We start from the raw sequence: 12,286 nt of genomic DNA, 5'->3' as shown, positions 1-12,286 counted from the left end.
TTGTGCTCTATATGCTTCCCACGGTGCCTTCCCATCGACTACCTGGTGCTTCCTTTGTACTGGATCACCCCCTATTGCTGACATTCATATCTAGGATGTGACTTCTAACAGGGTTTAGCTGCGGGGTCTGGAAGGGGCTTGTCATTGTCTGGGGCTGATTAAGTCGATGGTTAATGTATCTAATTCGCTTTTAAATTTACTAATGTTTTCCATATGTACTTCTTGCCACTGTTGTTGACTTTCCTGTAGTTGCTGCTGACTTTCCTGCAACTATTGGAGATTTTCTTCCTGTTTCCTTGTTTGTTCCAGTTGCCACTGCTGTAATCTTTCTTCTTGTTTACTTTCTTTCTTCTCCAATAGCTGTTGTAATCTCTCTTCTTGTTTCTTTTCTTTTTCCTCCAACAACTGCTGTAATCTCTCTTGTTTATTTTGCTGTTCCAGCTACCACTGTTGCAGGTTTTCTTGCAACTGCTGTTGTTTCTCTTCTTGTTTCTTTTCTTTTTCCTCCAACCACTGCTGTAATTTCTCTTCTCGTTTTTCTTGTTTATTTTTTCGTTCTTCTTATTTCTTTTGCTGTTCTTGTATTGCTGCCATCAAATCTGCTAAGCTGTAGTTTGATTTTCCACCTCTCTTTTCCATTTTCTTCTTTTTTTTGTATCCCACTCTCTGACACCAGTTTGTTACGTCTCTGTTTGTTGGTTAACTTTCCGTAAAAATTCTTCCCGAAGAATTCTACCGATACAAGTCCTTTCTTAGATAAAATTGGTTTGTGCTTTCTGAATACAACTGTGCGATACACTTAATTTCAACAGTTGCTTTACAACAAACGCTATAATTCACAACGAAATTCTCACGTGCTCAACAATATTCTTACTCATTACCTTACGTTGCTTCTTAGCCGATCTTATATATATAGAAGACTACCCCAATCTAGTAGTCTCCCGACATTTCATGAAGGTTCGAGAACCAAGTGGCGTGATATCAGCGTCACGTGACCTGTATTGTCGTAACAATATTAATAGTTGTTGTATAAGAAAAAAGGCGTCTATAGTTTTAAAAGTAACTACATAGCTGTTGTATAAGAAGAAGGCGTCTACAATTTTAAAAATAATTAAACAGTTGTTGTAAGTAGAAGGCGTCCATAGTTTTAAAAGTAACTACATAGTTGCTGTATAAGAAGAAGACGTCTATAGTTTAAAAGTAACTACATAGTTGTTGTATAAGAAGAAGGCGTCTATAGTTTTAAAAGTAACTAAATAGTTGTATAAGAAGAAGGCGTCTGTAGTTTTAAAAGTAACTAGATAGTTGTTGTATAAGAAGAAGGCGTCTATAGTTTTAAAAAAAACTAAACAAGTGTTGTGTAAGAAGAAGACGTCTATAGTTTTAAAAGTAACTACATAGTTGTTGTATAAGAAAAAGGTGTCTATAGTTTTAAAAGTAACTAAACAGTTGTTGTAAGAAGAAGGCGTCCATAGTTTTAAAAGTAACTACATAGTTCTTGTATAAGAAGAAGGCGTCTATAGTTTTAAAAAGTAACTACATAGTTGTTGTATAAGAAGAAGGCGTCTATAGTTTTAAAAGTAACTACATAGTTGTTGTATAAGAAGAAGGCGTCTATAGTTTTAAAAGTAACTAAACAGTTGTTGTATAAGAAGAAGGCGTCTATAGTTTTAAAAGTAACTACATAGTTGTTGTATAAGAAGAAGGCGTCTATAGTTTTAAAAGTAACTAAACAGTTGTTGTATAAGAAGAAGGCGTCTATAGTTTTAAAAGTAACTAGATAGTTGTTGTATAAGAAGAAGGCGTCTATAGTTTTAAAAGTAACTACATAGTTGTTTTATAAGAATAAGGCGTCTATAGTTTTAAAAGTAACTTTTTAATTGTGTATATTTATTGAAGGTTATTCATGTAAACGGTATATAACAAATAGTTATTGAGGGAAACCCTTCCTCTTGTGTGAAGCTCATTCTTTGTGTGATTCAGTCGATGAAGACGTATAAGGCTGGTTCTCATTGTTAATTATTTATTAGTGTCTAGTAGTCTTAATCAATAAAGAGAGTTATCAAAATCTTACTGTAAGTAGTTTAGTATAAGACAAGCTAATATTAGACTTGGGTGATCCATGGGAACTATTATCAAAACCTTACTGTAAGTAGTTTGGTATAAGACAAGATAATACTAGACTTGGGTGATCCATGGGAACTATTATCAAAACCTTACTGTAAGTAGTTTATTATAAGACAAGCTAATATTAGACTTGGGTGATCCATGGGAACTATTATCAAAACCTTACTGTAAGTAGTTTAGTGTAAGACAAGCTAATACTAGACTTGGGTGATCCATGGGAACTATTATCAAAACCTTACTGTAAGTAGTTTAGTATAAGACAAGTTAATACTAGACTTGGGTGATCCATGGGAACTATTATCAAAACCTTACTGTAAGTAGTTTAGTATAAGACAAGCTAATATTAGACTTGGGGGATTACAAATGTAGAACAATAAAGAATACTAACATTGGTATGTTCTTAGAAATAAGAGACGCCATCAACCAATCAGCCTTCAATACTCTGTTTATTTTCTCAAAAACGCTACAGTTACTAAACGAGTACTTTCGATTCTTTAAAACTTTAACGAGTCGATATTAGTAAGTTCTCTTGTTTAAAAATCAAACTTACACTCAGTTTTAAACAATAATATACAGTAAGCCACTTATGTCGAGCTTATTACAAAAACACACCAACAGCTAGATAAAAGACTAATGTGTTATAGAGCTGCCTTTGAAACTTTACTAAACCTAACCATATTGGAAATACGGAAGTCTGGTGTAAAGAACCAGCGAATATGTGAAGAGAAAAATATGGCGACTGTAATTTTTCGTTTTCTGCGTTGGATGTTAGAAAAAATGATTGAATTAAAACAAAATAATGGGTTTCATTTTAATCTACTCAGGGTAATTCATAGCACAGCCTGATTATCCACTAAGCCAAAAAAAAAATCAAATTGTGACCCTTCGTCACATTCTTTATTTTATGTCTTCTTCAGAAAATCTTTAAAATCTACTTTTATATTTTAACTGAGGCGTTTGGCAACAGTCAATTGTTCGAATCTCTGTTACCGAACATGCTCGCCCTTTCAGCTTTGGGAGTGTTATAATGTGACGGTCAATTCCACTATTCGTTGGTAAAAAGTAGCCCAAGATTTGGCGGTGGGTGGTGTTGACTAGCTGCCTTTCCTCTAGTCTATTACTGTTAAATTACAGAAGGCTAGCGCAGATGGCCTTCTAGTAGATTTGCATGAAATTCAAAACCAACCAATAACAGTCAATTTGTAGACATTTAAAATGACTATATTTATAATTTTATTGTGATTCAGTTACATTATTATGATGCACTTTAAGTGATTTTATCACGTTATAATTTTTTAATCATCTTTGTTTAAACATTTTATTAAACCTATTCGAGGATTCACGTGCCAAGTGTGGTAGAGTACATTTATCAGCTTAAGTGTATTAATTTTGTAATTAGTTGATCGTCTATAAAGGTCGTAAGTTAGGTGGGTATGAAGGTCCACTTTTGGTCAATCCGGCATTGATTCATAGTCAGATGACCTAGCAGACAATCTTCCTAGACAGTTCATCGATCGTAAATTTATTTGTTGTCATTGCGATGCAGTGGCACGACTTTATTTGTCGTCATTTTGATAAAAAGTTTAGAGAAAAGGACATTTATACTCCAGACATTTATAAAAGAACTTTGATTTTAACTCCTTTTTCGGCTTTATCAGGGTTAGTACGTTGTCGTCATGCAGTTTTGTGATAAGCAAAAGCGCTGATTGGATGTTCCGTGGTCCGTAACGTCAGACTTTCATCGCTTTGTGTCAGACGTTTTCTAAGAATTATGGGTTCCGTTGCCAGTGGCATTGGAAGCGGAGGGCCTGTCCCGGTAAAAATGAATCAAAATAAGGAAAATTACTCTCTTGAAAGCAGGATAATGTATAAAATTTAATCCAGAACTCAAGAGTTTCCAAGCCCTGTACCCCGGCTCGGTGAAACAAACCTGGACCCCACTCTGGTAATGGTTATTATTATACGGCAAGCAGTCATAATTATTTTAGTCCATAGTCAACTGAGTACTAAATTGACTGAAGAAATACACACGCTTAAAAATACCGAGTTTAAGTTGTAAATCAGAATTTTACTTTAGTGTTGTAAAAAATTTCCCTACTTGAACCTAGTCTCTTCAAACACTTAACTAAAATAAATAAATCGAAGCACACAGTTCTTAGAACTAGAAGCAGTTATGTTGAGATACAAAGGCATGCATTAATAAACACCGATATCACGGCCTCGTGGTCACGGTGTTCACTGTTCTCAACGAAGCGATTGTAATGATATCTGCTTGAGACCCTTCTTCGGGTGTTTTCGGAGCAGGTCGCGTGGATCCTCGACAATGGAGTATTTGCTTTATTTCTTGTATCAGCTCCGTGCACATGGATTCCTGAAAAACATGCCATTATTTCAAGAACGAAATGTTAGATTTTTGAAGTGAAGAAGTTAATAGTGTATTAAGAACTTTACACATTTAATTCTAGAAAATTAGAAGCATGAAAATTACGACATAATTTATTGTTTATTAAGTATTAATATTATTTCCGTGACAATCTCAAAATCAAGATGTATTATATCAAAGAGCTACGCCATTAATGTGATGTGTAAAATATGAATATTGGTAATATATATTATGTATCAACTTACAGTTTTCAATAAAACGTTGATACATAATATACTCTATGACGCGTTATTTTTTTCAAGACGAAAACAGTTAAGGTGTTAGAAATTCTAGGTGAGAGTTGTACAGTTTGAAAAAACAACAACAACAAAAAAACATGTTGGAATTCCGCAAACGGTTTTATTTAGATAGGTAACACGTTTCTATGACGTCATTAAAACACTTCCTAATCTTCACTGTTGTTTTACTTCATTGAATTATGGTTGGTTATCACTAACTGTAATTTTGATCAGAAGAATTAAAGAATTAAGAATTAGATTGAATCGATCTAGTATTTCTATAAAACATTTTTATAATGCGATATTACTTGGTTCAGAAGTGTATTAATAAGGAGTAATATGGAAAACCGTAAAAAAAGTATAAAGATAAAGATGTGATGAAATCGTGTAGTGAAAGGTAGAAATTAGTCAATAAATGCAAGATGGCGGCCTCTTCCAATCAAGCAATATGACAAGTAATTGTAATGTGATTAAGTACTCGAATAAAACATTAGAAAGACTTAAAATACATTATTTGGTGAATACCAGTGGTTTTAGAAAAGTTAATACTCAAATGTTTAACAATTATAATTATCTTAAGATTTTATATAGTAAGCAATGGATTGTTGTAAACTATGTTTCCAGCTGGTTGGTTTAGATGTTCTTTTCCTATAAGGAGCAGCTAATCATGATGATGATGAAATAGAATACCATGATTGTGAAATGATTGAGAAGCTTTTTGAAATATTTAGAAACAAAGGGACGTTAAAAATATGAGCAATGAATGAAAAGTTAATGAGCAGTTTAAGAGTTTAGTGTCAGAAAAGACGTTCACAGTTTAGTGTTAAAAATAAGATTTATTGACTCTGTTAGCAAGGAAATTCTGTATGTTCATTTGTGCGTTAAGCATACTGTTACGACAGCGGAAGTCACATGACGCTAGTAACACGTCATGATATTCTCGAAGGTTCGTGAATGCTCGAGTTTTTGCTAGATGTGCGGTATTCTGGTATATAAGTGCGCCAGACAATGAATCGATATGGAATAGCGTACAGAGAGATTGAAGATATAGACGGGCAATTGAGTCAAGCGCGGTAATAAGTAAAGTGCGTGAATCGTTCGTTGAGAATTATAGCGTGTGTTTAAGTGACTGTGGAAATTAAGTGTATTGCAGAGTTGTAGTGAGAAAGAATAAACTAGTTTCATTTAAGACAGGACTTATATCGCTAAAGTTTCTCGGGAAGAATTTCTACTCGAAATTAACAAACGAGCACAGACGTAACAACATGATAAAAAAGCTATTGGAGATGTAGAGGGGGACTACAACAACAAGACTAAAGTACAGAGAGGCTGTAATGACAAAAATTGAAAAAATACAGAAATATTACAACATTGAAGTTGCAGATATACAACTAACAGCACTATCCAAAAGTTAAGGGATCATTAGATCAAGTAGTATTGAAATATCAACTCCCCTGACTCTAGTGTAGAATATCTTAAATGAACTCTTAAACAACTGTATATAGTTACTATGTAGTTAGAGTACCTTCAAATAGCTTCAAGTCTATGACAAAAAGATGCCTGTGGACTACATGGTAACAAAAGAGAGGATGATCATTGTACCATCAAGAAGTAAAATACTTATACCAAGGGTTATTAGGTAAACATTTACATCTAGTGATTAGTGCATAGTGGAACAAAACCCTCAGGCATGATGTAGTTTACAGAATTCAGAAAGATAGGCAGACCAAGTTAAAGGTCATTCAACATGATCGTCCTCAGAAGGATAGTAGTAAGAAAATGGCCAATCGTGTAACTCTAGAGAAGAATTTGTGAACGAAAAGTAGGTCTGGAGTTCCCATTGAGACTACTTACAGAGAATCACTAAGGGTAGAGCCACCAGTGTATTACTCGACCACCAACCTAGGAAGAACATTTACAGCTCTAGGACAGCAAGTTACTACAAGTAACAAAAAGCTAGCCCATTTGTATGCTATAACCCTTGAAAAAAACACACATACACTAAAAGACTTGTTGAATGGACGGTTTAGTTTACTGTTTTTTACGATAATTGTCCAAGTTACATCATAATCCATAGAAAAGACAGTGTTATAAGCTATATTATTTTATGTTTTGGTTTAGATGTTTATTTGCTGGAGAGAGTTGCTAATCATGATGATCATGCTGCAATACCTGTAATGTTTAACACAAAATTAAAATTCAACAATGTATCTTAATTTTACGGGACGTATCTTCTTCTCTACTGGTCTCCGTCTCGTTGGCTTCTGCTTCAAGTGGGGTTCATCTGCTCCATCAGGAAACATCCTATTATCGGTAAGAGTCACATCAGTGGTAGTAACTTCATTAAGGGCTTCACTGTTTCCCCTCTCAAAACCGGGTAGAGTTTCTTCTTCGACAGTGCCATTTTCAGGTGACACGTTTTTAGCATCGTCATTTATTCTGTTTTTCACTTCGTTCCAACTGAAATTGACAGTATTGACAGAGATCTTGGCCATAACTAAATGCAGTCTTAGGTTTATCTGCTTCAGCCATTTTCACTTGATGGAAACCCGACTTAAAGTCTATAGTTGAAAACCACCTGGCTCCACTTAGCGCATCAAGAGTATCATCAATTCTTGGCAGTGGGTATGTGTCCTTTTCGGTTATACTGTTAAGAGTCCTGAAGTCCACACAGCAACGTTGGGTCCCAATCTTCTTCTGGACCAACACGACGGAAGCTGACCAGGGACTATCTGTTTTCTCTCAAACACACTCGGACTTCGCAGATCATTCGAGAAACTCATCACGCACACTACCAGCGCCAACGTGCCAGCAGCGTCACGTGACTTCCGCTGTCGTAACAATATAAATGAAATGTATAGACAACAAAACTGGAGAAATGGAATAGATTCCTGTGCTGCAGTTTGAAGAGTAAAGACGTTTGTTTTTTCTCTCAAAATTAAGCTAGCTCGTTCTCCTCTAGGCCTAAATCGGATCTAACGGCTATAGGGAATAGCAAAGCCCTATAGCATTTAAGGTTAACATCAACAACTTGTACAACAGTACCGACTAGACCGGCAATAAGCCTCATCGAATACTGGTATCTCACTAGTCCCGGCAACAAAGTCAATAAGCTACATAGGCCGATAAAGTTTCACGGTCCAAGCCTCGTCGCTAGCTGAATTACGACAGCAAAAATGAAGAATATATAAAACTACGGCCACTCATCTTAAGAAAAGCCTCAACCTTTTGTCATTTAGGTGAGTCTAGAGTGGGCGGCTTAGCATATTGTAAGTTATCAATAAATGTTGATTCAGATAACTTAGTTACATGTGCGTAGTTACAGCTTTGTAATGTAAACAACAAACGAAAGAGAGCCAGACGTTTCGCGGAAGGCCTAAACTCTACCGATAGTAGTAACCTAAGTGGTGAAAAATTAACAGGAAATGTTAATACTCAAATAAATGAAGTAACTTAAATACAAAAAAAAACACCTACTTGGATGAACAAACATGCAACAAAAGGATGAAGATGGCTTCATCCATGTACAGAAAAAACAAAAATCGAACAAAACACAAAATGACAAAATAAAAAAACCTATACAAGAACCACCAAAGTATGCCATCATCATTGAAGGCATACCAGCTACTATAAGGAACCACAACTCGCACATGAAATTCGTAAACACAAACCACAGGCAAACATACTGTCAATCTAAATATTAGCAAAGGGCGAAATACTTGTAAAAAGGGCCGAAGCCAAAGATCTAAACATGCTCCTAACAGATTGATCTGAAGAAGCTTTCAGATCTGGAAAAATCAAAATACACATTCCAGGAAGGAAACCTAACACACAAACATTTATTATACGAGGAATACACTACTCAATTAACACTGAAGTCATTCAAAATGAACTACGTACAACACAAAACAACATTATAACTGATAACTAATGGTATCAGGCTCTGGTACCAGAAGTTTCAAGTTGAAGAGACGAAAACTCCAGCTGTGGTTATCACCCAGTACTTTATCTGTCGTAGCAATATGGTCACGTAGCGGCAGATTGCAAGTCTCTACCCAGATGTGTAGGCTGTGGAGGTAACCACCTCCCAAATAAAACGACACACCACTGTGATGCAACTGTAAACAACACCACACAACTAACAACAAAGGCTGTTATAAATACAAAGAAATTAAAACAAAAATATTTAATGTAAATAACAACATACCGACAAGGAACACAACGACAACAACCAAGAAAAACTCTCTTGTCAACACCAGGCACACCAAAAACAACTACCACATACGCAAACATTATGAAACAATAACCACAACAGAAACCAACTAAAAACTCTAAAGAAACAAACAAGCAAGAAACGCAAAATCAAAATAAAGCACAAGAACAAAAACAGTTAATAACCCAATTTTTGAGGCTATTAAAAATAAAGCTAAACATTTCTTCACACAATATAAAACCCAGAAAACACAACAGACTACTTTATGAACATAGCAAAAATACACATTACACCAATTATCCCATTACTGGTCCAAAACTTAATGGGCACATTCTTCACATTAACATTCAAGGAAGTCTTGTTTCCAAGAGGCCCGAGGTCGAAGACTTAATTAATAAAACCAATCCAAATATGCTAAATAGTCAAAAATACCTTAATTTAAAAAACTATATAACAATTAGACACTACAGAATTAATAAAAATAGGGAATAGCTTTATTATATAAATCAACTTTATCTATAACACAGAATTACAAAGTAATAATGAAAATATTACGATAAATTGAAATATAACAAATAAACAAATAATAACAACAGCAGGAATATATTGCTCCCCAACTAATATGCTGGATACCAATTTTTTTAAATAAATTAATGGAATATAATCAAAAAGTAATAATGGTAGGTGGTTTTAATAGTAAACATAGAAATTTGGGATGTATTCGTACGACTGCAAATGGAATAAAGTTGTTCAACTTTCTAAATCAGAACGATACCACACCCACCCAGACCTGTTATGTTTATAATACGAGTGAAATCCTAGATTTATGTATTACAACAAAGATTTAGTTAATAAATAAATTATCAATATTTAATGTAGAAAACAATGTGGATAGTGATCACCTACAAAGCAATATGGATAGTGACCACTTACAAAACGATGTGGATAGTGATCACCTACAAAGCAATGTGGATAGTGATCACTTACAAAACGATGTGGATAGTGATCATCCACAAAACCACGTGGATAGTGATCACCTACAAAACGATGTGGATAGTGATCACCTACAAAACGATGTGGATAGTGATCACCTACAAAACGATGTGGATAGTGATCACCTACAAAACGATGTGGATAGTGATCACCTACAAAACGATGTGGATAGTGATCATCTACAAAACCACGTGGATAGTGATCACCTATAAAACCATGTGGATAGTGATCATCTACAAAACGATGTGGATAGTGATCATCTACAAAACGATGTGGATAGTGATCATCTACAAAACGATGTGGATAGTGATCATCTACAAAACGATGTGGATAGTGATCACCTACAAAGCGATGTGGATAGAGATCATCTACAAAACGATGTGGATAGTGATCACCTACAAAACCACGAGGATAGTGATCACCTACAAAACGATGTGGATAGTGATCACCTACAAAACCATGTGGATAGTGATCACCTACAAAGCGATGTGGATAGTGATCACCTACCTATACCCTATGTTTTCGATCTCGACCCCCATAATAATCAACCAATAGTAAATCCTAAATTCGATTATTAAAAAACAAATTCGACAAAATATGCTAATGAATTAAATAAAATATTACCAAATTTAATAATTCGGAATGTACAAAAACCATCTGATATTGATGAATACTGTCAAACAATCTCTGGATGTCTAATTAACAAAAGCAGCTGTAAAAACAATACCGTAACAACAACCACATAAATCATATTCAACATGGCAACCACACGCACAACTACTATAGACAATATATGAACACAGGCGATCAGAATAGTAAAATAGAAATAAACACACTAAGAAATATAATCAGGATTGAAATTAAACAATTTAAACAGGATAGTTGGGACAACCAATGTTCTCAACTAAATGATCATACAGACTCAAAGAAATTCACCTTAAGATTTAACCAGGATAGTTGAGACAACTACTGTTCTCAACTAAATGATCATACAGACTCAAAGAAATTCACCTTAAAATTTAAACAGGATATTTGCGACAACTATTGTTCCCAACTAAATGATCATACAGACTCAAATTCACAAATAATCAAAAGACATAAATATCCGACACTACATTACAGTAAAAAAATAGCTTTTACAAACAAACAAAAAGCCGACGCTTTTAAAGAACCTGATATGGACAACCACTTTAACAATACAGTAAATGAATATATTGAGAAATAAAGATTTGTATTTCCGGTTACTATTACAAACACACAAAACAATAATAACGATTTAGCGCAAAAATCATCAATACTGTTACGACAGCGGAAGTCACGCAACTCTGGGAGCATGAGCGCTGGAGTTTATCGAAGGATCATGAAGGCCCGAGTGCATTCGAGACGCCCTCTTTTTAATATGTAAGCTTGGCAAGAAAAACCAGCGCGATCGGCAGATATATTGAAGAGAGATAGATAATTGAGTTAAGCAAACAGTAGGCACCGTAAGTAAAGTGAGTGAATCACTGTGATTTATAGCGTATGTTATGAAAGTTGATAAGTATATTACAAAGTTTGTTTCGAGAAAGAATAAACTAGTTTTAATCAAAAAAGGACTTGTATCATTGAAATTTCTCAGAAAGAATTTCTACGGGAAAATATGTAACAAATTAGTGTCAGAGAGTGGGATGGAAAAAGAAAAAAATGGAAACGAGATGTGGCAAATCAAACTACGACTTAGCAGACTTGATGGCAGCAATACAAGAACAGTAAAAGAAACAAAAATAACGAGAAAATAAACAAGAAATAAGAAACTAGAGCAGTGGTTGGAGGAGAAAGAAAAGAAACAAAAAGAATGAGAAAATGAACAAGAAGAGAGGCTACAGCTGTGGTTGTAGGAGAAATAAAATAAAGAAGAAGAGAGACTACAGCAGTGTTTGGAGGGAAAAAAAGAAACAGGAAGAAAGTCTCCAACAACTACAGTAAAGTCAGCAACAGTGGCAAGAAGAACAAGGAGAGAGAGTACAACATCAGCATGAAGTTTGTTTTTGAATTTCGCGCCAACCTACACGAGGGCTATCTTCGCTAGCCGTCCCTAATTTAGCAGTGTAAGACTAGAGAGAAGGCAGCTAGTCATCACCACCCACCGCCAACTCTTGGGCTACTCTTTTACCAACGAATAGTGGGATTGACCATCACGTTATAACGCCCCACGGCTGAAAGGGCGAGCATTTTTGGTGGGACAGGGATTCGATAAAAAGTTATTAGTTATGGGAATTTTCACTGCCTTAATACTTGCTAAAGCTATTTTAT

At 34.9% G+C, this 12,286-nt stretch overlaps 1 protein-coding gene across 1 annotated transcript in view; it reads right to left on the bottom strand.

Annotated features, from left to right (window-relative positions):
- Positions 1-3,705: 3,705 nt before the first annotated feature.
- Positions 3,706-12,286, bottom strand: part of LOC106471820 (glutamate receptor ionotropic, kainate 2-like) — a 40,070-nt gene continuing 31,489 nt past the window's right edge. Inside the window, exon 6 of the mRNA XM_013932439.2 lies at positions 3,706-4,498. Coding sequence (XP_013787893.1) covers positions 4,340-4,498 — 159 coding nt within the window. The 3' untranslated portion in view covers positions 3,706-4,339. The remainder of the gene's footprint in view (positions 4,499-12,286) is intronic.

Source organism: Limulus polyphemus, unplaced genomic scaffold (assembly GCF_000517525.1).
Source record: "Limulus polyphemus unplaced genomic scaffold, Limulus_polyphemus-2.1.2 Scaffold4881, whole genome shotgun sequence".
NCBI lineage: Eukaryota > Metazoa > Arthropoda > Merostomata > Xiphosura > Limulidae > Limulus > Limulus polyphemus.
This window is presented reverse-complemented; position numbering and strand designations above follow the sequence as displayed.